General features: G+C 36.2%; 1 protein-coding gene across 2 annotated transcripts in view; it reads left to right on the top strand.

Annotated features, from left to right (window-relative positions):
• The window catches only part of CSMD3 (CUB and Sushi multiple domains 3), a 1,257,946-nt gene that overhangs the window by 666,027 nt on the left and 565,014 nt on the right, over window positions 1-26,905 (top strand). For both annotated transcript variants that reach the window (XM_047073797.1, XM_047073796.1), the window contains one exon: window positions 17,089-17,201. In XM_047073797.1, the coding sequence (XP_046929753.1) occupies window positions 17,089-17,201 (113 nt within the window). The remainder of the gene's footprint in view (window positions 1-17,088; window positions 17,202-26,905) is intronic.

The raw sequence follows: 26,905 nt of genomic DNA, 5'->3' as shown, positions 1-26,905 counted from the left end.
TGGCATGGTAAATTGTTAAGAATTTATTTAAAGAAACTGGTTTGTTTTATTTTTTAAATGTTATTTATTTTTGAGAGAGAGAGAAAGAGAAGGTGGGGAAGGGACAGAGAGCAAATCCCAAGCAGGCTACAGAAAGGAACCCCATGTGGGGCCCAATCTAACGTGGGGCCCGACAATGTGGGGCTTGATATAGAACTTGAACTCATGAACTGTGAGATTATGATTTGAGCCCAAATCAAGAATCTGATGCTTAATCAACCCAAGTGCACCAAGAATTTATTTTAAATATTGCTCTTCTAAGAGTGAAAACTAGTCTCCATCTAGACATCTTATTTAGCAATCTGTTTATTCATCTCTTAACTCCTTTTTGATTTTTAAGTTTGATCCATATGCTAGTAAGTAATTTTTGGCACCAAAATTACTTACTTAAATAAATTTATTTTAAAAGATTCAGTAGCTAAAAGTCAAAAAACATAGTAAAAAAAAACATGGAAAATGCTTGCATCTAACAGAAAACTATGCAATATCATAATATTTGAAAGTATTTTATAAAAAGATGAATTCAGCTTATATTCATTTTGTAAGTTCTGATTAATTTAATAAACACAGGCCGCATCACTTTGGTAAATGTTTAACCAGATATGGAACATTCCAACCTATTCTGTTTAGGTCATAGGATTAAATTAAGCATTGGAAATATGTGGTGTTTTTGTTTCTCCTTTTCTTAATACGTAAGTTCTAAAAAGTTAAGTCAATTGTCATATTCTATTCCACATACACACAAATGTGTGTATGTATATGTGTGTGTGTGTGTGTATTCAACAGTCACAACATATGTTCAATAGTTAAAATTATCTTCTAAAAAAGGGAACTAATTAAGAAATTTTTAAAAAATAATTCTTGTAATTTCTTTCTCCAAAGTACAAAGCATATAGTTTTTGCAGTACAGTAACTTAAAAATAATGTTAGTGTGCTACATCTCTTTACCTTGAGACTGACTCCAAAGAAATACCCATGATGAAGTTATCAGCAACGAAATTATTAAGTAATGGAGAATGCATTGTAGTTGGACTTCATATGTGACACTGAATTCTCCATATAGTTTTATCAGATGCAAATTCCTGAAATAATGCCAATTTAAGTCACAGACTTAAATTCACAATTCAGAGATTTGTTGCTTCTGTCATTTGCTGCCCCATAGTCTATTGTCCATTTGTAGAGTTGTCTATCTCTTATTAATTTCCTCTCCAATGGAATTACTTGGAGAGCATTCTTTATCCCCCATTTTGAAATAGCATTTTTTATTCCTGGCAACTTCATAGTGGTATAGTGACAAGAGTCAAAAGAGATCAGAATATGAATTTAGCCGGCTGATAAAAATTCAGGTAATGGATTTGAACAATCATGGTATTATCTTTTAAAGGCTGTTAAAATGAGTTTAACTTTCTTCAGATTGTTTTCCATATGCTTTTTCACACTTAGTGTAAATTCACCTGATAGTGAAAATGGATGTAATAGATGTAAGAGAACTAACAGTGATGACAAGGCAGTTACTGGCATTGAATTCACCTCCAGCCCTCATTTCATCTGCACAAAGAAGGAAGGGATGCTGATTATTTGTCCACCCTTTTCATCTGTGTAGCACCAAACGAAGATGGTTAGGCATTTGATCAAGCACGTGATTCTCTTTCTTTTTCTGACCTTTTCTCTCACATGCTTTGCTATTTCATTATTGGATTCACGGTGACACTGTAAAGACTTGCAAAGTGAAAGATGAGAAAAAAATGTCTTCTATCCCTGAGATAGCCCTTGAACTTGTATGAGAATGCACTGATCGTGAATGGATGACATTGTATTTGAACCAACATCTTAAGGTGAAAACTGCTGTTTTAGATATCAAAATGTGCTTAATTCCCTTACTTTGAAGTTCTGGGTTCTCCTAAAAAAATCAATGTACAATGTAAAATTTGCTTCTTAGATATACGTTGGTGTAGATTAGCAATAGTCTTCCCTAGGAACTTTTTTTGAGTACATACACGCACACACACTTTTGTGTTGACCTAATTTTAAAATGAATATTTTATTAACTTAATATTTTAGTAAGTGATATTTATATTAGCTCTCTGGAAAAGATAGCTCTGTTTTGCTATGCTTATGGGTTATTGTTATTCCTCTCAGTTCACTGGTTCGTATGTTTTGACAAGCTACTTTGCCCAAGGTTTTTTTTTTCTTTTTTAACTACTCAGCCATTCACTCTGTTAAAATGTAGGCTCCACTCTTAGTATGAGACTACACATGATATTTGCCTTGAGCAAACTCTTCTACATCCAGGGAATTGTCCCTTCCCAAATTTGCTTTTGTACTTCCCTCTGTTAATAATGAAAAAAAAAAAATCTAAATACCAATAAACACCATGGGCTGATGAAAGAAGGGAATATCCTAAATATAGCACCAAGGTAATATTTTTAAGAGATTGATGACCACAGTATAAATAAAAAGAGCTTAGAAAATTGACCAGTCAGAAAAATTCTTCACCCCTTACGGTAGAGTTATTCAACAAAAAGAAAAAAAAAATCTCTTCTTATTACTCTTTACTCTGCTTTGCACCTCTCCTTACCCTCCTCCACCCCCCACCACACACACACGCACACACTTACTCATACACGTGCTCACCATCACTTTAAGTTCCTTGAGAGTAGCAACTATCTTTTACTCATCTAAGGTTTCCCAAAATACCTCACACAGCCTCGTGTTAACACTGCTGGGTATTGCATGAAATATAATGGGAGAGGCAAAAGTACTCTGTACCAAGATACTTACTGAGACACGTGAGCAGAAAGGATATCTTTGCAGATCTGTAGAACGCTGTGCAGGCTATCTGGATGCCTTATTTCACTCAGGATGCTGTCACAAATATACCACGGACTGGATGCTTTATCGACAACAGAGATTTATTTCTCACGGTTCTGAAAGTTGGAAGTCCAACATTGCCAGGAGATTCAGTGTCTGGTGAGGATTCACTTTCTGATTCACAGATGGCCATCATTTCACTGTGTCTGCACATGGCAGAAGGAGGTAGGGATTTCTCTAGGGCCTCTTTTATAGGGGCAGAAATTCACGGATGAGGGCTCATCCCTCATGAGATAATTTCCTTTCAAAGTCTCTACCTACAAATACCCTTATACTTGGGGATTAGTTTTCAACATATGAGATGGGACAGGATGGGGCACATTCAGTCTCTAGCACTGGGGATTTCAGCAACACTCATTGATACCACATCCAGGAAAAGCAGTCAAACTGACGGCAGCAATTATTTCATCCTGTGGACAAGACTTGGTGTATACTCATTAAGATGACTTACTCTTGGGCCACAGTAAATACGTGCCCTTGGACTTGAGAATTACCTTAGGCCAAAGTATGAAAATAGCCTCTGTGACATTTTGACTTCTAGCAACAACTTATTAAATATAGAGATACCTTACTTTTTATAGTTCTTCATTATTTCTTCACTGTGAGCATAGCTACAGCTTTCTTTTTTTTTTAATTTTTTTGATGTTTATTGATTTTTGAGAGACAGAGCAGAGACAGAGCATGAGCGGGGGAGGGGCAGAGAGTGAGGGAGACACAGAATCTGAAGCAGGTGACAGGCTCCAAGCTGTCAGCACAGAGCCTGATATGGGGCTGGAACTCACGGACCTTGAGATCATGACCTGAGCCAAAGTCGGACGCTCAACCGACTGAGCCACCCAGGCGCCCTGCTACAGCTTTCTATTATGAAAACCCTGATGATTTTACTAAAGGACAAGTCAGTTTACTACTGTTTGCTTTGGTTTGTTCTCTGTGTATTTATTTCTGAATAGATTGAATTATCTAAAATAAATAAAGTTTTTTAGTTATTGTTTTTCTCCTAATCAGGAATATTTTTACTATGGTAGACATTTCAAAAGTGGTTGTGAAAAATATATTGCAACAAAATATAGGAAGGGTATCTAAATAAGCTAGATTTCCTCCCACAAACAGTAACTATGACAAACACTACGCCTTGCTAGACTGCTCAATATATAAATTAAGTGTGGTGTACAAAGTTCAGTCCTAAGATGTACGTGCTGAGGCCTTGATCTTCCATTCTCTTTCCTAAAACAAGTGTCGATACAGAAATCTTTTTGTATATGTAATAAGAACTGCGACGGACCTGTTCATACACCTTATGCTTTTGAATTAGCCAATAATTAGCATTTCTGAACACTAATCATAAATGAAATAAATGCCACAATTACTGACTATCAAGTTGCCTAAGTGAGCTACCATTTATGTAGTCCTGTCATTGTTAGTACTTTTGCATTATTATTTTTAAAGCACTATATTATTTTTGTTATCTTTCTAGTATGTTGATTTACCTTTTTTTACTTTTTTATTTTTCCCAGTTTTATTGAGATATAACTGACAAAGCGTTAAGTATTTAAAGTATATGCCATGATGATTTGATAAATGTATACATTGTGAAAGGGTTTTTCCTCATTGAGTTAGTCAATCCTTCATCACCACCTCACATATTTTTCTTTTTCCTTTTTTCTTTTATTTATTTCTTTTTCTTTTCTTTTCCTTTCTTCTTTTCTTTTCTTTTCTTTTCTTTTCTTTTTTCTTTTCTTTTGTGTGTGTGTGTGTGTGTGTAAGAACATTTAAGTTCTATGCTCTTAGCAGATTTCAATTATATGAGACAGCAATACAGTGTTATTAAACATAGTCACGATTATTTAACTTGGAGCTGAAAATTCATACCCTTTTACCAACCTCTGTTTATTTCCCCAACTCCCAACACCTGGCAACCATTTTTGTACTCTGTTTTTATGGATTTGCCTTTTTTCAAATAAGATTTCACATGTGAGTGACATTATACAGTATTTGTCTTTCTCTGTCTGGCTTTTTTCACTAAGCATAACCCCCTCCAGTTTCATTCATGTCAGTGCAAATGACAGGATTTCCTTCTTTTTGAAGATTGAATAATATTCCACTGTATGATATCATATAATATTCCACTGTATAGTATAATTTAACATTTTCTTGATCCATTCATCTGCTAGCAGACGCTTAGGTTGTTTCCACATCTTGACTGTTACAAATAAGGCTGCAGTGAACATGGGAGTCCAGAGATCTCTTTGAAATACTGAGTTCATTTCCTTTGAATATATACCCGGTAGTGGGATTGCTGGATAGTATGGTAGTTCTATTTTTAATTCCTTGAAGAACCTTCACACTGTTTCATAGTGACTGTACCAGTTTACCTTCCCACCAGTGACATACAAGGGTTTCTTTTTCTCCACATCCTCACCAACATGTGTCACTTCTCGTCTTTTTGATAATAACCATCCTAATAGATGAGAGGCAACCCCACTTTCTGATGTCACCCAGTGGTGATATTTCAAGGTTTCAAGGTTGTTGTTGTTTTATTTTAATCTAATGTTTTGCAGCCATCATCATGCTTAGTGAATTTCAGGTTCACAAAATGAACATGTAAATCACTCTTGATAGTGCTATATTAGAAGATTTAATATTAAATGTTTCCATAAAAGACAAATGTTTCATGATACAAAAATATGTTGGAATATAGGACTGAAGCTGTTATCTCTAGTGGATACACCCATATTCCTAGAGTGATTATAAAGAAAATCAGGCATTGAGCCTAATAGAATTTTGTTTTCCAGATTGTATTTGAGTACTTGAGAAAGATTTCTGAGTGCACTTTATTTAGAGCTTTTGCTCTTTTATCCTAGCATGAAGGGGCAAACCAGGAAGATTAGAATGTATTATGAACACTGGGGTTATTCAGCCTGTTAATCAACATGTATTGAAGAAGTTTCTTTTTTTAAATTTATAGATAACAGGTTCATAAAGATGTATTTTTTTAAGTTTATTTATTTATTTTTTGGGGGGAGAGAGAGTAGGCATAGGGGAGAGATAGAAACAGAGAGAGAGAGAGAGAGAGAGAGAGAGAGAGAGAGAGTGCCAGAGAGAGAGAGACAGAGTCCTAAGCAGGCTCCACACTTTCGCAGTGTCAGCCAGGAACCCACTGAGGGGCTCGAACTCACACAATGTGAGATCATGACCTGAGCCAAAATCAAGAGGTGGATGCTTAACTGACCAAGCCACCCAGGAGCCCCAATAAAAATGTATTAAAAATATACTAAAACCATTTGAATACTCATTTGAGAATGATCTAAGACTCCTTCCTGCATGGCAAAAAAAGCACCCTTGATTGTCAGTGATGGGAGTTGAACAGAAAGTCGCCCAAAGTGGATGAATCCTACAGTTTGAGTCTAAACTACACTGCTTGCAGGGATGTTGGGAGGAACCTGCCATTGGGGCAGCATGCAAAGCGCATAGTTTCAAGGGAGATACCCAGTGTTAAAAAATAGAATTAAAAATAAAATCACCTACCAACAAAGAATCCTTTTCACTATATGTAAAAAAGACTGAATTAGTTTTAATATTGAGTACGGATTAAACCAGACTGTGACCCACATTGTAGGCAATCTGCTAAAGAGATTGAAAAAAGAGAGAAACAATCTCACTCATTTGTGTAAGCAGGTGCAATCCATTACATACGTGTTAATTATCCTTATCAAAAGTAAAACAAAATAAACGTTTTATCCTCATGATAAGCTGTAAGTGACATCCTGGAGCCAAGTACCATGGCTTTAACTCTCGCTCATGGAAGGAGTGTAAAAGGATGCCATCTTTTTTCATGGTCACATTGCAAAGAAATGACTCCAAGGCCTCCATGCAAGACATCCTTGGACAAAACCAGAAGCGGTATGTTTAGCTTTTAAAACATTCACATCTAAAAGAAAGAGAGAAAGCAAGCATTTATAATTTTAAGTTTTCTAAAGGAAATGATAAAAAGAAATGGAAAGGAGGAAAGTTTTCTTTCCCTTTTGGAACCACAGACCATTCAAAAATGTTTTATTTGTATTTGTGCTTATAATTTTTCTTTTTTGTGACTACTTTATAATAAAACTACAATTTTATAATTATCTCTATTGCTGTTTCCACTTTTCCTCTGGGCAGTTTGCAGTCCTCTAAATATACAGCAAGCCCACAGTAAAATACAAAGCAAAGCAGTTACTAGGAATACAATAGGATGAATTTAAAATTACAGTACAATATTAGCCTTAGAGGAATAACCTTTAAATAAGTTGTAGAAATGGTGAATGGGTAAAGCAGATTCTTGATTAGCAATGATCAAATATTCTCTAGGGGCAGCTGAGTGGCTCAGTCGGTTGAGCGTCCAACTTTGGCTCAGGTCATGATCTCACAGTTCGTGGGTTTGAGCCCTGGATCCGTCTCTGTGCTGACAGCTCAGAGCCTGGAGCCTGCTTCAGATTCTGTGTCTCCCTCTCTCTCCTTGCCCCTCCCCTGTTCGCACTCTGTCTCTGTCTCTGTCTCTGTCTCTGTCTCTCTCAAAAATAAACATTAAAATAAATAAATAACAAAAAATTCTCTTTCACCAAACACTAGTTTCACAAATTGCTGTGATATCTATATTGGTTATATATTCAAATGACTAACTGTTTATTATATTATTTTATAGTAGCTTATGAAATCTTACTAAGAGTAGCCTCACCCTGGAGCCTGAACCTAGTTTTCTGAGTTTTTTCTTGAGAGCCCAGTAAATTTCTCCTAAGTTTCCATCAATCACATAGGAAGAATTACATTTACAAGATAATCCAGGCCCTGCAGTAATAATTCCATCTTTCCAAATAATTTTTCCAAGATGGAAACACAAAGATACCCAGAACCATTATCTAATATTAGTATGAGGCCCCTTTGAAGGGTACATATTATACTTCTAGTGTTTAATAATACATGGTTCTAATTATCATAAGTCTTGAGGACAAAGCCAGTCTGTCGGCCATGTTTTGCATGGGTCAAAATCAATAGTTATATTATTATAACAGTAAATCTCCATTGATAATAGACAATCACTTTTGCTTATCCATACTTGGACTGGAGAGAACTTATATTTCGAAGTTAATCTAAGTGGCATTAGACCTAGCTTCTGCAGTCTTCATTTGTAAATGGCAGATTTCAGTCTGTCATCTAATTAGATGCTTGTCATTCTGCAAGCTCTTTCCATTCAAACCAGTTAACAAAACTGGTTTTGTGTCAAATTTAGGGAGTGAGTGTTGCCAACTTTGAATCTGGAGTTCTCTCTTGTCCAGCAAGAGAGCGGATGCAGAATTAAATGTGTGAGAGAGCCTAATGTCCCGGAGGAGACAAGAGCCCAGAGTACGGGTCCTTGCTCCATTTTTATTAGGATCAGAAGGCTTACAAACATGATGGGTGTGAACAAAGAGACAATGAAACTGTGAACATTAACTTGTGTGTGTGAGAGAAAGGGGGTTTCGAAGATATGCAGTGTTAGGGGTTTGGGTCAACACAAAACAAAATCTAGGTGCTTGGGTGCTGGTCAGATGGTTGTTTATGGCAGGCAGGAGGCAAGCCATCTGTCTATCTAGTTTGCCTAGGGGAAGACAGATCATGCTACCTCAGGCTCAACAAGGCACCTTTTTTTTGCTAATTAACTCTGCTCAGGGCAATTTCACTCTGCTGCCATCTATAGCCCTGTTTACCTGTTTACCTATTCTGGTACTTCCCTCCTGTGAAAGTAGCTTTCTGCTTTGGTACTATGTTGGGGGTGCTTTCACCCTGTTTACCTAATCTTGGATGCTTTCATCCTAAACCTTGTTTACCCATTGGTGCAAGCTCAGGGAATTGCTAAACTTATTCCCCACAAGTGAGTATCTGGGTATGTATTAGTTACTTTACTTTGGCATTCTTAAAAACTAGTAAGAAGATAGTCTCACTTTTGTTCTGCCAGTAATTGGATTCCTGGACTTATAAGTCCAGATCACGTGTCTACTGGTATAAGAGAAAAATTATGTCAGACCAGTTAAACAGGGAAGACTTTCTTCAAGACTATTGGCCCCTACTGCAATAGGGACCAATACTATTGAAATAGGAGTCAATACTATTACAATAGGGAACAGGAATCAAACTCAACTGGTGAAATAAAAAATAGAGTGGTTTTTGTGAGCTGAGAAAACTAGAGGAAAGTTACTGAAGAACTGTAGATGGGAGATTAGTCAGTATGAATAGGTCATCTGTGTTTGCTAATTGATGCTGATATTGAGCTCTTACCCACCCACAGAAACTGAGAGATCAGAGTGCTAATTCCTTTGATGATTATGCTTCAGAGGGATGGCTCCCAGGTCCTTGAAAAAACACATTCTTGGGGTGTAGAAAATTTACTTCTCAAAGTGCAGAGAAAGGATTTACAATTCCAAGTTTTCTAAAGTAAATGCTCTTTAAAAAGGTAGGCTAGGTCTCTCTAGTCTGGAAGAAGACTGTTGAAAGTTTAGTTAAGCTCAGGGGAACATTAGGAATACAATTTTCAGATGTTCGGAAGTTGTGATTATGGGACATATTCCTGGGAGTACACAAAGGAAAAAAATGCTTTAACAAATAACATGTTTTTGCCCCTAATAAAGCGTGATTTTTAAAGCAGTTGAAACAACATTGCTGTGAATAGGGTAGCAAGGCTGTCCATGAACATCCTAAGTTTGCGAGAATACCTTCTTTCATTTGAGTTCAGTGCCATCATCAGTTGCTCTAGAAAATGTAAGTTTTAGGTCCTTTTTGAGAACAACTGCCTGACACTTTATGTGCTGCTGGCTTTACTTGGCAAGCCTGGGTCTCCCTAGGTTTTTCGTTCACTTTGATATGATCATATGGATGATCAACTTCACTTGAAAGACTCCCTCCATCACAGGACCGATCTTTCCTCTAGGACAATTTTAGGTGGATAGAATCTCCCGGTCAATAGTGGGGGCAGAATTCTTCTGGTGGGTCCTTCAAGGGCCTTATAACCTTATGTCTCAGGACTTCTAGGGAAGAAAAAAAGCCCTTTGAAGTATTGAACATGTTTATGAGAGGATTCAGTTAAATTGGGTACAGGACACGATCTCTGACCCCAGTTCATAAGTCTGCCAAATATAAGTTCAAAGGGAAAAATATTTTGCTTGCTTGCAGGGGTTGCTCTGATTTTTCATAAGGCTAGCAGTAAAGTTCTAGGCCATATGAAGCAAGTATCCTGCTGAATTTTAGGAAATGAGTTTGATTTATCTTATAGGAATCTGTAAATACGGGCATAATTACTGGATGGCAAGTAGAAATCAGGTAACTTCCTCTCTCTGATTCATTAGGCTGTGGTTTCCTCCAAGTGGAAAATGTGTGTATTAAGACAGAATTTACCACTGCCTGAGGATCGGCATTTGAACAGGGAAACACTTCTTCAGACCATCCAGATATCACAATACATAACTACACAAAATCTCTTAAACACCACAAGAATTAATTATATGACATCCAAGTGCCATCAAAATTCTAGAAAAGTTGGTTGGGGAAAACTGCCTGTACATAGTGGCCTGTAAAGCATTCTGCTGACAAATTTTTCATGTCTTTAGAATGTTTTGAATAACTTCATCTTTTAGTTATATGTGGTAAGAGTCTAGTGCCTTTAAAATCTCTCTTTTACTTAGATGATTATGTTGATGAGATAACATTACTACCCAAGAAATATGGACTATGCCATAGGAATATTTTTGTCAGATAATTCCCATAGTTCAGTCACATTTCTTTTAGCTCCTTTCCTTAATTTTTTTAATGTTTGTTTATTTTAGAGAGAAAGAGAGAGAGAGAGAGAGAGCACGAGCATGAGTGGGGGAGGGGCAGAGAGAGAGGGAGAGACAGAGTCCAAAGCAGGCTCCAGGCTCTGAGTTGTCAGCACAGAGCCTGATGCAGATCTCGAACTCATGAACAGTGAGATCATGACCTGAGCTGAAGTCAGATGCTTAACCAATTGAGCCCCAGGCGCCCCTTTCAGCTCCTTTTCTAATCCATTTGTACATTTGTGTGTGTGTGTGTGTGTGTGTGTGTGTGTGTGTGTGTGTGTGTAGCATATTTTTTGGGAATTAACAAAAATTCTTATTGTATTGGATATGAGGCTTCTAAGTTTGAAGTCTGCCACATTTAACAGTGGCTTTTGAAGCTCTGTCAGCAAAATCATTGCCTTCTGAAGTTTTCATTCTGCCTGTGTGAGCTCTACAAGAGAACACTGATCTGAGCAGGCAGTTGTACAACCTTTAACAAGTCAGCTATCAATCTTCCATGAGATACTTTATTTCCCCTCAAAGTAGAAAATCTTCTGTTTTTCCAAATTTGTTCTGCTGCATGACAGGTAACAAACACTTACTATATAGGGGTGCAATTTCTTTTTATTGCTATTGACGAGGCAGCTTGTGTCATCTAAGTTCAGGGCAAAATAGAAGCTTCCAAAATTTCGTAAGAAATCAGTAGACCATACAAAACCTCAAGTATCCAGAGCATATGACGTACTGGCAAACATTATTAAATTGTCATTGATGAACAAGAATATCAGACAAATCAAGTCAGGGCCAAGCGTCTTCTTCTATTACCATGGAACAGCTGTGATCATCTATTTGATTAGGATCTGGTAAAAAAAAAAAAAAAACTCACAGGATCTAAGAGATGACATTCATTAACAGAGTATTAGGATTGAAGAATAATGCCTGTTTATAAGTAGCCTGATGGCATACCCACAGGTTTGGAATCTTACACCCTTGAGAGATAGCTGTCACAACACACAGGACTTGGAAAGAAGTCAGCCAGGTGACTCAAGGTAAGGACCTGAGCCTTTTTTAAAATGTGTCTGCTGCTACCAAAGCATCCCAGTACCCACAGTGCCGTGGCCCCTAGAAGACCCGAGAAATAACATTATTGATAGGTGGTCTCATCCTCACTTTTGAGTGAAGATTCCAAAATTAGCACCTTGATTTTCACAACACAACTGTATTTCAAAATTCAGAATCCCAACACTGAGACAGTACTGAGCAGTTACCATGCATTTGCTCTACCAGAGGTTTTGCACGCTCTGCAGAGGTTCTAATCCATTGTCTACAATATCGTCATAGTCCCCAAAATTGTCTAGATTGTTTTTATGTCGTAAGGTATTTCATTTGCAAAATGCGATGACTCCTATAGTGTATCCTTTGGGGGCCGTTAGCATCAACAGATACCCTGAATATTTTACCTCGGTGAAAGAAGGAAATTGTAACGAAGCCAAAGCATCGTTTCTACTTGGCGCTTTAGTATCTGATTCTACCGGAAAACCATCTACATATTGAAACCTACAGATCCTTCTGATGGGACAGCTTTCATTAAGTTTTCCTGTATATGACTAGAGAAATAGTAAGAGGGTACTGAAACCCTTGAAAAATCGTTTCCATAAATATTGAACTTCTTCCTACGTAAAAGCAAACTAGAATTTAGACTTGTCCATGATGGGAACTGGAAGAAAAAAAAAAAAAGGCAGAAAATAGATACATTGGAGAAAAGTTTTGCAGAGGATGGCACCAAAATTATAATAGTTCTGGTGTTAGGAACTACAGGCATTCATGGAACAATGAATGTATTTATTTCCTTAAGATCTTATAAACAAGGTAACCATCTTTATCAAATTTAACTTCTTTACTGGGAGTTGGCAGTATTAATATTAATATTATAGGGTGAGTACCCTTTCTTTTATAATTATCCTTTGTTTTTCTAATTTTTTATAATTGATTTTTTCCTTCTAGTTGAGCCCTCAACAGAGAGTATTGTTTGGCACATGACTTTTGCTTTTGATGCGTGATTTCCATTGGTTCTGTATCTCGCATTAAATCAGTGTTATTATTCCTTGGACCTAAAGTAATATATCGATATGTTTCTATTCAGGGTACTTTTTCCATGTGCCGTGGGACTGCAGTCCTCTGCTATATCCCTTTTCTTGTGGAAGGCACATAGTAACCAAACCAGATGCTTTTTTTCAAGGACTTTTCACAGACACTCCAGATGGAGTATACAATATGGTAGTCTTAATTTGCATGAGAGATCTCTCCCCAAAAGGTTTACAGGGAATCAGGAGAAAGTAAGAAAACGTTTTCCTCAGTCATGGGATCTGTTCATGTGGGAACCAACATAAGAAAAGACGCATAAAGCTGATTCAAATTAACAATGACCTGTATTGATCTATCACAATTAAAAGCTGAGCACTTTTGGGGGAAATTTCAGAATAAGTAACAGTAGTATCTACCAGAAAAAAACAAGGATATGTTAGCCAGAGGGCAATTTACTGTAATGTGCATTTCGCCAGTGACGTAAACAGTCTTAACTGAACAGTTAACTAGCAGGTTTTAACTTTTCATTTTCTTTTTCATATTTGTTCTGATTGTCCCCAAACTGAGTAACTACTGGTAAGATTTGAGTAATAGTTGTCCTTTCCATTCTACCCACCCCCCTTTTTCCTTAATTTGAGCTTGGATAGTCAGGACGAGAGCTAAGATAAAGGTGGGTAGAGCCAGAGGACGATTTTCCTCTGCCCCTAGAATCATGCTAGTAAATTCTATAAAGGTCTCAACAAATGTTATATGGAGAATAATAGGGGATTCACCTGTCTTCTGTTTATAACACTGTGGTTTCTCCCAGCTCACCTTTAGAAGAAAGGCTGTGTCAGTGTCTTTCAGTGGGTCTCCTGAACCCTTCGTTCTTCCACAGTTATGGAAGATAGTGGATACCTGGCTACTCTTTAATGTGGTTGGTGGGTCTTCGTCTGGTCCCCAACATGCTTGGTCTGTCAAATGAGCAAAATCGGCTGGTTGCAGAATTCCACACGGGAGCTAGTCCACATCCCCAAGTGTGGGGCTGTAAATTTAAAGGAGAAAGAGACGGGGGTAAACAGAGGGAGCAGAGACAGCAGAGGAAAGAAGGCAGAGGCTCTGTGAAAGAGAAAGTCACTTGAATTCTCAGGGTTTTTTTTCTTCCATTCTTTTCAATCTTTACTCTGACTGTCCAAATCATTTTTAACTTTCCTCTTAGAATGATATCTATACAATAAATACAAGTATTCAGTTTCCTTGGGACGATGCCCTCCTAAAACCTTCAAAAATCCTGAAAGACTAGATCCTTCCATTATTCCAAATGTGACAGAGAGACAGTACCTGTTTAAAAGAACGAACTGCAAGCATCCCATATTTTTCACCATCAGAGCTAATCATGATCTTGATGGGATTGTAGAGCCCAATTTACCCTTGCTTCCTAATAATAAAACCTTGAATTTGAGAGAGTAGTTCATTCAGATAGTATTTCAAAAAAGCAGAATGCTAGAAGAGAGACTCTTTAATCCAAAGCATTTTACCAGACTGTTTGTGACCACAAGACTTTTAGCTGGTCCATTTAATTCAAGAACCGCCCTTGTATTCCATCCTCATCACCAAATTGTTGGGGAAATATAATTAAAGAGAAAATCTCCTGTCAGCCTAGCCAATGCTGTCCACAGAATGTAAGAATGAACAAAACAGTTTTAATATTAAATAAGCATTACACCAGACTGTGATGTGTGTGTATCATGGGCAAGCCACTAAGGAGATTGCACAGAAATAAATCTCGCCCTTTTATATAGTCAGGCAGATACAGTCACTTAGATGCAAGTTCATTGTCTTATCCAAAAAAAATTAAAGATAAAACTTTTCCAATCTTTATGATGGATAGGGAGTTACATCATGGACTTATGTGCCTAGACTTAAATTCCCACAAAAGCGGGGAAACAAGGCAACATCCTCCCTGATGTTTGCATTTCAAAGAGATAGCACCCAGGCCTCCAAGACAGACATTCACAAGATCCAACATTGGCAAGAGGCTTAATTGACTTAAAATATTTATATACATTTGAAAAAAACAGATATTTATGATTTCAAATTTTCTAAAGGAAATGCTAAAGAGAAGGGGTTTTTCTCCTTTAGCATAATGGAATTTATTTATTATTTTGGAAGAGAGAGAGAGATAGAGAGAGAAGGCGAGCACACATGTGGGGTAGGAGCAGAGATAAGAGAGGAGGGAGAGAATCCTAAGCAGGTTCCGCACCGTCAGCGCAGAGCCCGATGCAGGGCTGGATCTCACAAATTGTGAGATCACGACCTGAGCCAAAATCAAAAGTCAGATGCTTAAGCAACTGAGACACCCACGTGCCCTGCCTCATGGACATTTTAAATTATTATTATTTTTAAGATTTCTATTTACTCTTACACCAGCCATGAGGTGGGAACTGGGTAGGATCATAGGGACACAAGTTAGCCAGGGGACAGTTTAGACTGTATGTGTTAACTGTTTTTTATGAACTGACACAATTATCATGCCAGAAGTTTGGGACTGGTGAAAGTTCAGGACTGAAAAAGAAAGGAAAACATAGTAAAGTAAATAATAATTCAATCCTCTCATGAAAACAACCTTTAATAATTAATGTGAGATAGATTGTTGGTGCATTTGATATGGTGTGCCTGACATATGTCCTCGAGTGTTAAGCTCTCATGCCCATTTCATAGTGAAATGATTTTACTTTCTGTCATGTCTCTGAGGTTGAGTCCTCACTCTTGCCCCTAAACAAACCTGTCTCTCTACTATAGCTCAGAAGAGTAGTACTTATCAACTCACCAATTTGAAAATTGGAAGTTCATATACCACAAAGTTTAACTGCATGATCTTTTAGCCAGAAGGCCCAGAAGCAATGAAACATCTTTTCAAATGATGGGGTGTGTGTGTGTGGACATATATAGATATGTGTACAAAGGTGTATATACAGATATACATAAAGGATAATGTATGTATGTAAATCTTTTATATTATAATAATTTTACATTTGCTTTGGCAGGAAGAAAATGAATACGTTTTAAGATTCCATAATATTTTATAGTATCTTTATATCTTACCAGTATTCCTCAGTATCACATATAACCCCATAATTAAATCATTGTATTTAGCTGAGGTTATTTGTGACAGATTCCCATAAATTCTGTCACACTGGACACTAGTGACACAGCTATATTTAATGCAGTCTGCTGACGATATTTTGCAGTTTGGGTGGCTGAGTAATGAGCAGAGCATTTTGCCGTCATGGTCACTTTGAGGATATGGGCGTCCGTGCTGCCCTCTGCTGGTGTAATTGTAGTGTAGCCTCCATCCAAATGCCTGTTCTCTTAGGTGCCCATTTTATTTTGGAGGGGAAATTTGTAGCTTCTCTCCTCATGTAATTTTCCAGCAATCCTCATGGTCTAGCAACAAAGTAGGTAAACACTTAAGAATTCCTTCTTTTAAAAGCCTATCTTTCAGTATATAATTTAGAAGTCTTTACTAATATGGATATTTTACTCAGCAGTGAATCCATTTTTTTTTTCCTCTTCCTATTCTTGACAAACTCCCCCTCGCCCAAAGTCTTATTTACTCATTTGCTTTCCTCCTTTATATGACCCTTGGCTTTGGTTCAAACGTGTGACTGTAACATAATTAATGATAGAGGGAAACATGAGGTAATTCCCCTTTTTAAGGTTAAAAAATTGAGCATTACTGAATGAGATTATTAATGCATAGATCCAGTGATGCTGCATCAAACTAGCAGCATGTTTCTAAGGTAAAACTGTTTGCAGTGAAACAAAACTACATGACATAGGTAGTCTGATATCAGTATTGCAGAGGGATATATTATATTCCATGCCATTTTATTGTTTTGCACAGTGCTTGAGTGTTTTTCTACAATATTTCTTTAGGACAGCGTTCTGTAAAACTTGAAAGGTTAAAATAAAGAGCACGCCTGGTGTTTTAAAAAAAAATAAAGATTTTTTTAGATCCTTTTTTTCTTTTCAGTTCAAAAGAAGTATAAGATTCTCTGATAGTCTAAAATTTAGTATCTTGCCTCAGGGTTATGAAAGACCTAACCTAGTTAAACACATGAACTGGCACTTGCTCATAATAAATCTCGATCACTAAATTGTGTGGTTTGTTCTATTATATCAAGGCGAGTTTATCTGACAGTCTTTTTTTTTCTAGCCAAGAAAATATTGAGAAACAGTTCTGTCTCATAATTTGCATGCAGAGAATGTTTTAATAACACATTTCTCTCTTCTCCGTCCATCTCTCTTTTAGGCTGACTGGAAGCTTTGTGCCAGACTTGATAGTGAGCATGAGTAGCCAAATGTGGCTGCACCTTCAAACAGATGAAAGCGTTGGATCTGTTGGCTTCAAGGTTAACTACAAAGGTAATGATGGATTGCTACCCTGGGAAATATGCTATCTTAATACCACCAGGGGCTACTTTTAAATTCGAGCTTAATTGCATCTACAAATAAAAGTTTCCCAGAACATAAGCAAGAATATATTCTACCAAAATGCTTCTTTTTTAAATTTAACTATAAATGTTGATTTCACTTCTCTTTAAGTAAAAATAGGACTGGCTTTCTTCTTTTTCTTTAGGATGTGTCTATTTTGCATACTTCATCTCTCCCCCAGGCTACTGTAATTTCCCTCTATTTTAGTCACTCTGGACTCCTCGCCTTTCCCAGAACAGACAATGTCGTTTTATACATTTATACAATTTGCCTGATAAAAGTAATATACTGATGATTAAATACTTAAATCCAAAGTAAAGGATTTAATTCCCCAAAGAATTTAGGGCACCACTTTTTGAGGGGATTGGAGGGATCTATCAGTTATTCTCTTAGCTCAGATACATGGTCTTGGTGTTCAAATGATCGATTCCTATGTAAGTGATGGGTCACAAATGTGTTAAGTTGCTACCGCCCACCCCGGTATTGGCAGTGATCCAGACTGATGACAAATGACCTGGGTATAACAAAATCTTTTGTTCTGGTTCCATTTATAAGAGATAGATGCAAACATTGTAAAATCGCAAATAACCATGACACATGGTGAACCTTGGTTAAAAGCAAATAGAGACAGTGGATATATACACACAACATGTATATTAGAAATGCAAATATAGAACCCTCACTGAAAAATATATCAATGTTAATAAATTCACTTGAAATCTATACCTTAAAAATGAAAATGTATAAGAAAGCAGCAGAACATTATGTTGCCGGATTTTATTATTTCTATCGTGGTGAAAATCATTTTTCTCTGTCTTATCAATTTAAACAAGAGCTGTTAAAAATTCTCTTACTTGCATTCTAATAATTTTTAATCAGTTTCCTTTTTCAAACAGTGGCTTGCCATGCCTTTGTATCTGGACACATGGAAATGAATGCATGATGTTGTCAGGGAGACAGAACACATGCACTCAGTGTTTTTAACTTGTGACTAAATTTGGTACTATATTAATTTGAATAGTTCAGGAAATCTGTATAAATGTCAGTTACAAAAAAAAAAATAAAAAGGTTAGCCTGATTATAATTTTAAATATATCCCTCCTCCATTTAAAAATCCACATCTGTCTCAGTAAATACAACAGAATCGCAACCTTTCAAGAATGGTCAGCTTTTGTTAAAAGTATCTGCGTCTTGACGTTTTCATTTGAAAATTTTTTCCACTCTAAATCACTAAATGAAGCTGGCATCTTTGTATTCCTCTTGGTTTTATTATTTTCTTCACCCTATGAAGGTTACCCGTCAGGAAACCTATAGTTGTGTAATCCTTAGAAACTATATAAATCATTAATGATAATGCTTCCACAAAGAACACAGTTGTTAAGGCTCATAAAACTTGCTGGAGAAGTAGAGGAGTTCCAACCATATTTACAAAGCTCTCCACTCCGCTGCAGTTCAAGAGCTGAGGTAGATTATAAAGGAGCATAATTAATTTGTTTTCTTTCTGCCCAGTTTTGAACAAATAATTAAAAAAAAAAAGTCTCCTAAGGATCTACTGTGTGTTGGCTACTGAATGAGTTGTTGAAGATAGAAAGAAGAGCCAAATGTAGTCTCTCAGGAAGATCGTAATACAGTGGCACAGAAAAACATACCCAACCACTCAAGCACGAATATCTACAGAGATGAGAAAATTGAAACCAACACAGGAGATTCTTAGTGAATGATGCCTTTACTCGTCCCCGTCTCTTCCCTCTATTCTAATCTAACCTCCTCTGCACTGTGAATGATCTCTAGCAGCAAGGAAGTGTCACGTGACACTCCAGCCGTAGGTGTTTTCATACTTTTCATTGCTTAGAGATAAAGTCCGCAACTTCTAGAGATCTTACCTTCCAGCTTTGTTCAGCCTGTCTTTTTCTGTCTATAATCCAGTTTTCTCAAAGTATCTGTAACCCTCCATCCCAGCAAGTTGTTTCTTACCTCTCCTCTGGGCACATGCAGACAATTCTCTCTGGGTCTCTATTCTTATTTTATCAGCATAACATCACTCACCCTGCAAGACAAAATTCAAACATTTCTTCTGTGAAGTCTTTCTTAATTCTTCTTATCACAAAATAACACTTCCTCTGTATATATTATATATATACACACGCACACATTATCTTACCAGATGGAAATATGTCACATTCATCTTCATATTTCCATTAGCAACCTTTTGCTATGTCATCATGGGCGATTAGAAAACTGAACAAATGATTTAACCTGTAAATGTGATGTAATATAGGGTAAAATATGTCCTTAAAAATTTAGTTTACCATGATTTTTTTTTCCTACTGTGAAAATCATACTTTTACATTCTCCATGATTTAAAACCTGAGCTCAAAGTTGAAGCAGGGTTCATTTTGAGAAGTTTCAAATTTTGATGTGCAGATAGCTTCAGCAACTTCGCCTACTAAAAATAATTTTCATAATTACCACGCTCTGTGTTAAGTAGTGTGTTGGTTCTAAATGGAACACCTGCTATAAAAACTTTCCAGATTGATCTAAAGATGTCTTCTTTTTGTCCTCTGTAGATTTTGCATGAGACAGCATTGACTTAGCTCTCCTGTAAATTAAACATAGATTTTACGGCATATTTTCTTTTAATATATGTATGTATATATATTTTAATTTTAAAGGTAGTGACTGAATTATGCAACTTAGATTTTGGGTTTTTCTTTAATAATATATTTTAATTCTTAAGTTATGTTGTGCTCATTGCCTGTGACAGTTCTTCTAAAACTTGCTTTAAAAGAAAATAAGATTCCAATGACATCTCCTATTAAGAAACCCAAAACAGAAGAAGATTAAAAGCTGGGTGGCTCTGGTGGAAGGGGTGGGAAGGAGGATTGGCACCCCCATTGATCAGACTGCCCCTCATTTCTTCTGAGTACAAGGAAACCCTAATGCTCCAAAAAACCTGTTTGAAAATCACTTTTTTAAGACCATACTTTGATGTAGAGACCAACAATGTATCTGTAAATATAAAATGACACATAGTTGCCTAATTAAGTTGTCATATCTTTATTTTTTTTAATTTTTAATCTTCATTTTATTTTTGAGCTTATTTATTTGTTTGAGACAGAGACAGAGACCTGGGAGGGGCAGAGAGAGAGGGAGAAAGAGAGAATCTCAAGCAGGCTCTACACTGTCAGCACAGAGCCTGATGCGTGGCTCAAACTCACCAAGAGTGAGATCATGTCCTGAGCCAAACTGAGTGGAATGCTTAACCGACTGAGCCAGTTGTCATTACCTTTAGAACTTCAGTTTTGATCTTTGGAACTATCAGTGCTTTAATCTTAGAATTTGCACATTAACTATCTTAAATTATAAAAAGGCAACAGGTGTTTGAAGCAAAAAAAAAAAAAAGTTCCTTAATAGAAATGCAATTCATTCTTATTCATTTAAACTTCGCTTAATATTTATTATGTACATGACAGTATGCTGAGTACTGTGTTCTATAGCAGAAATGAATAAAATAAACACTGTATTCTTGAGAGGTTTAATGATATTCCCTTACTTGTTAAAACCAGTAATGTCCATATTGGGTATAACAAATCACAGCCATCCTGCTCTGCAGGAAATTTGTGAGTTTGCCAAAACTATGATTCAAGATAGGACACTAGGTGTTCCTGCTAAAAGGGAAGAATAACCTAGCTATGTATCTTGCCCCATTAGCCTTAGAGACATTAATTTTGTTTTCTTGTTTTATATTGTCATTATTTCAAATATATATTAACCAGAAGAAAAGATAGTTCCCCCCACCCCCCACTGGACTTATTAGCATCCATTAACACTGTGCTATTTTTTAAAATATATTTTCATCTTCATCTAAGAAGACCTAAGCAACATTAAAAGTATAATTAATAATTACTAAGAACCTTGTATATTGCAATCACTTTGCCTGCATTAACTCATTAAATCTACTTAAAACTTCAAGAGGTATCAATTACTACTCAATTTTACAGATCAGAAAAATGACTAGGATATAAGCACTATGATGTAGCAACTTTGTTCTGTTCACTGTTGTATTCTCAGTATCTAGCACAGTGCCTAACACATAATAACCACTCAGTAAATATTTGTGGATGTGTGAATGAATCGACCCAGGTATCAGATCATTAACTAAATGCAGAACCTCGATGTAACTTCATGATTTCATGATGCTCTCCATTATGAAACATTACGTTCTGTGTGGATGTTAAGGGTTTTGGGGAAGCAGAAAGGTTAAAGCCTGAAGACAAGCTGAAGACCCTAGTCAGTGTAAAAAGTGTAAGGATACCACAAGATTGAGTGAAATTACTGAGCTCCCATTGTCTCATCAGCTACACATAAAACTACACATAAAAAAACACACATACACAACAAAAGCCACTTGATTTCAAATGTCTGTACATTTTTATTTCCAGAGGGTAAGTTTATATTCTTTAGAGATATTTAGTAAGAGAGCTGAAAGTCCATGACAGAAGCGTATAAGGAAGAATCTCTTTTTTTTAATGTTTATTTATTTTTGAGAAAGAAAGAGAAAGAGCACGCGAGCAGGGGAGGGACACAGAGAGGGAGACAGTGGATCCAAAGCGGGATCTGGCTGACAGCAGACAGCCCCATGTGGGGCTCAAACTCAGGAACCGAGAGATCATGACCTGAGCCAAAGTTGGACGCTTAACCTACTGAGCGCCCAGACACTCCAAATCTCCAGCTTTTATAGAGTTCTGAGAGTGATATTATCTCATCTTAAAAATCAGGTTTTTTAATTGATTGCCTAATTTTCAGTCGTGTGACAGTGTGCATTCTCAGCCATATAGCGCTAACAGCGAGTGTTAACAGCATGCACTGTTTTAAGCACATACATCATCTCATGTAATCAACTGCAATAAATCTGCAAGGTAGTTAGTATTATTATTCCTATTGTGTAGATGAAGTAATTGAGGCATGGCAAGTTAGACAATTTGTTCAAGATCACATGGCTAGTGGCTGGCAAAATCAAGATGACTGTGAACTCTATATTTTGACTGCTGCTTTTTAGAAACTTAAATTCTGTCCATAAATCTTAGCTTGGATTTAAAGTTATTTAGATATTTAAATATTAAAATAGCTCTCAACTAAAGTTCATGGCTAGAATTTAAAATTTTGATGAAGCCATCTGGTTTCATTAGATGACCTAAAATTTTGAAATGGAAATTTTCATGAAAGATGATTATTTTACTTAAACATTTAGGATCATTAATTTTTACGGTTTAAAGTGAATGGACAGTCCTTTCTCTCATTGTAGAACTGAGGGATAAAGATCCCATTATTTGCCAAAATGCAAGTTTTTAGTAATAAGGGCATATGCCACAGGTAAGATGGATTGATACCAATGATTTGAAAATTAGACAATTACTTCCAAGCGTGTGACCCAAATTGAAGTTCAAATTTAATAAAAACAATAACAGCAAACTTTGCTTCTTTAAAGTGCATGTTTAATTCTGGAGGTATCATTCTTCTTAAATCTATCAAATAGTGTTTTGGGAAGGTTAATTAGAACATTTTGTAGGTAGCTTTTGATGATACTTTAATAATTTCTACAACAAAAATCGTGACACATAAATCAGGCATCTAGGTTTTATGCTTTATGCTTATAAGAGCACATTTTTTTCTTCTTTTTCCTGCTGTTTTCTTGATTTCTCCTTCTCTTCTTTCTCTCTCCTTTCTTCTTGGATCTTTATTTTTCTATGATACTACCATATTACTTTCCGACTGCCTTTCATTTGTAAATATATCATGACTGTCTTTCCAGCCCAATTGTATGGATTGGCCTTCATCTGATGACTGTACAATAACCCCCAAGATGTACACACCATAATTTGACATGAGTCAGTAGTCATTTTGGTCATTACCTTTATTATGATATTAAAATGTTGAAATAAATATTCTTGTACAAGTTTCCATACATTTTTTTTTCTGTTTTACTGAGGAAGCAGATTCTGAAAATAGTATGGATATTGAAATCAGTAATGCATCTTAAGTAATTATTTCCTAAATTTTATATTTTCACTTCCTCAGAAGTGTAAAAATGAGGTTTTTCCCTACAACCTAAAATGGAATACTACTAATCTGTTAGGTGTTTGCCAACCTGATGTGTTATAAACACAGTATTATTGAATTTAATAGCTACAGGGTTATTGAACATCTTGTCATAGATTTATTAAATTAACCGCCTGGATTTCATCCTCTTTGAAATTTTTCAGCTTTGTGCTCTTCGTAAGGCATTATTAATGGTCACAACTTATTGACTTTTCCTCTAATTCTGGGTGAACAGAGAATTAAACTTTCCTGTCCTCTTGAAGTTAAGTGTGGCCATGTGACTACTAAAGTGTAAATAAGTGACTATAATCACTCCCAGGCCAAAGCATTGAATTATACTGTTGTTCCCTTTCAAAAGGAACAATGAGGCCATATCTTCCAGGTAGAACAGCTACAAATTGATGCTGCTTCCTTCACTTTGTGTTCCTGAGGGACTGTGGAGAGCAGAGGTCCCCTCCCCACCCCATTTCCCCAACTATATAGCATACGTTGCATGCACAAGACATAAACTTTGTTTTGCTAAGCCTCTAGAATTTCTGGGTTAATTTGTTATCCTCGCATAACCTAGTATATTCTGATGGATACACAATATAAGTTAGCCTCTTCTTGGTTTGTCTGTGTACTCTTAACAAGTTGTAAGCACTTTGGGCACATTAGGGGTGTAACCCTTAGTTTGTCCATACACTGCAAGTATTTTCTTGCAGTCTATTTTGATTCCATGAAATTGAAATGATATCAAGTTTTTAGTTTCTTCCTGCTCTAATCAAACGTATCATTCCTTTTATTTATTGCATTTGGACTTGTATAGGTGTTGTACGTCTTTTAACGATTTTATTAAAAGTTACTATACACACACACACACGTATACACACACACACATACATATAAATATATATGTATATGTATTATATATCATTTAACTATTTTTTTCTGCCAAACCATACTGCTTCAATTTCACTAGTCTTAAGGTTTTCTTTTTAAAATATCTTCTGGGCACATCTTCCTGCCACTATTTTTGTATTTCAAATTTCCATGACAATTCGCATACACCTAACTTTCACCTTTATTGTAAAATAATTTTGTAGAATTACATAAAATAGTATTTGTGATTTTCATTAGAATTGTATTAATTGTATTAATTTTAATTGTATTAATTGTATTATATTAATTTTATATATTGCTTTGGTCTATATTGATTTAATTAGGTAATGTCTTGGCACACCTGGGTGGCTCACTCGGTTAAGCATCTGACTCTTGATTTCAGCTCAGGTCGTGACCTTGCAGTTCATGGGATCCAGCCCTGTGTCTGGTGTGGAGCCTGCTTGAGAGTCTCTCTCTCCCTCTCCCTCTACCCCTCCCTTGCACTCTCTCAAAAAAACAAAAAACAAAAAAAACCACACACACAAAAAAACAAAACAAAAACAAACAAAAAAAAACCTACGTAATGCCTTCTCACCAAGTCATCTTTTGTCTTCTTAGATTTAAATTTTATGTTTTTATCTATTTTTTTTAATGTTGATTTGTTTATTTCTGAGAGCGAGAGAGACAGCACAAGTTGGGGAGGGGCAGAGTAAGAGAGAGGGAGATAGAGAATCCAAAGCAGGCTCCAGATTCCGAGCTGTCAGCACAGAGCTCTACACAGGGCTCAAACTCACAAACCATGAGATCATGCCCTGAGCCAAAGTTGGATGCTCAATGGACTGAGCCACCCAGGCACCCCTATGTTTTATATATATATACATATATAAATATATATTTATATATGTATATATATATATGTATATATATATATATATATATATACAGTTTCTTTTTCATTTATGACAGCTTTATTTCTAAATATTTTTTACTTTTTTGGTAGATTGTAGTAGTATGTTTATTTTTCTACTTCCCTTTATAACTGATTAGAAATAACTATTATATTTTATCTTATTACTATATTTCTATTATAAAGACGAGTTGTTGAGTTTTACATATCTGTGTAGTGTTTAGCCATAGTACTTAATTCTTTGATAATTATGCACTGTAACAGTGGGAAGGCATTTATTAGGAAATTATTAAAAAAACTCAACTACTATTGTCTTAAATATGGGTTTACTATTCTCACATGACATGTCTAGGAAAGAGTAGATACTGTTGTTGGATGATTGCTTCACATCATCATCTGAGACTCAGATGCTTCCTTTCATTCTCTTAACCTTTCTTAGCATATCTGTCTTTATCCCCAAAGTTGTAACAGCACTGTTGCCGGACGTCTATTGTAGGAACAGATTGGAATTCCTCAAACCCTGTTAAATTATACTGATGAGAAGTAGCATTTCTTTCCATTTCTTCTTTTGATGACAGTGACTTTATTATTTTAATGTTTAATATGATACTTGACACAGATATGTGGAAAAGAGTCTTTTTACCAAGTCTGCCTACATTCTTCTTAGTCCTGTTTTACTCTGAGTTTTTATTAAGAATAGCTGATAAGAGGGGTGGGGGGCACCTGGGTGGCTCAGGCTCAGTTGGTTAAGCATCTGACCTTGGGTCAGGTCATGATCACATAGTTCGTGGGTTCGAGCCGTGCTTCGGGCTTTGTGCTGACAGCTCAGAGCCTGTAGTCTGCTTTGGATTCTGTGTCTCCCTCTCTCTGCCCCTCCCCCGCTCATGCTCTGTCTCTGTCTCTGTCTCTCTCAAAAATGAAAAAAAAAACGTTAAAAAAATTAAGAAACAAAAGAATAGGTGCTAGGGTCACTTTTCTCCATTCAATGATACGAGTGCGTATTTAACCAAGTCACTCCTTGAACTATGTTCATAGGCTTCCTGATGGCTGGGACAAGCTACTACTGCAATAAAATCTTCTTGAACATAATATCTGATCTTTTGATACACTCTCAGATTCAAGTTGCTAAGAATTTGATTATAATTTTTGTATCTAATTAAATATGTGAATTGGATTACAGTTTCTTCTTGCTAGTTTTATGATTGTGGCAGTCACAGAATGAGGGAGTTTGTCAATGCTCTGGGATAGTCTGAATAACAGAACAGTTACATATCTTTGACAGTAAGACAGAACTTAGTTATAAAATCATCTGGGCATTTTTACTTAAAGGTAAATATTTAGCAAGTTTTAATTTTTTTCTTTGGCTATAACTCTCCATATCTCTGCTTGGATTCAGGTTGTCTTTTTATATTTTGTTAGCCTCTTTTCTAGGTTATAAAATAGGTAATAATTCCAAAACATATTGATATTTCATATGTGTTTTATTAAAAAAAACCTTTTTTTGGTATATATTAATTCCAAGGAGTACATTTTTTTTCTCTCTCTCTCTGCCTGCAGCTGCTTTTCTGTTTGCTGAACAATCCTTCCACTTTTTTTTCCCCTACTAACTGAACTACTCTAGGCTTTAATGAACCTTATCTCTTCCAATTCTGTATAGTGCTATAGGTTTGGACTGAACTAATCAGAATTCCCTTTGATATGGTTATCGGTCCAGGAACTGGGGCAATTGATATAGATTCTGGGTGTAAGAAAATCTCTTTTCTGAGAT

Source organism: Lynx rufus, unplaced genomic scaffold (genome assembly GCF_022079265.1).
Source record: "Lynx rufus isolate CCGP_SWC_20201006 ecotype Redwood Valley unplaced genomic scaffold, mLynRuf1.p SCAF_12, whole genome shotgun sequence".
NCBI classification, from domain to species: domain Eukaryota; kingdom Metazoa; phylum Chordata; class Mammalia; order Carnivora; family Felidae; genus Lynx; species Lynx rufus.
Note: the sequence above shows the minus strand (reverse complement) of the source record. Positions and strands in the feature narration are given on the sequence as shown.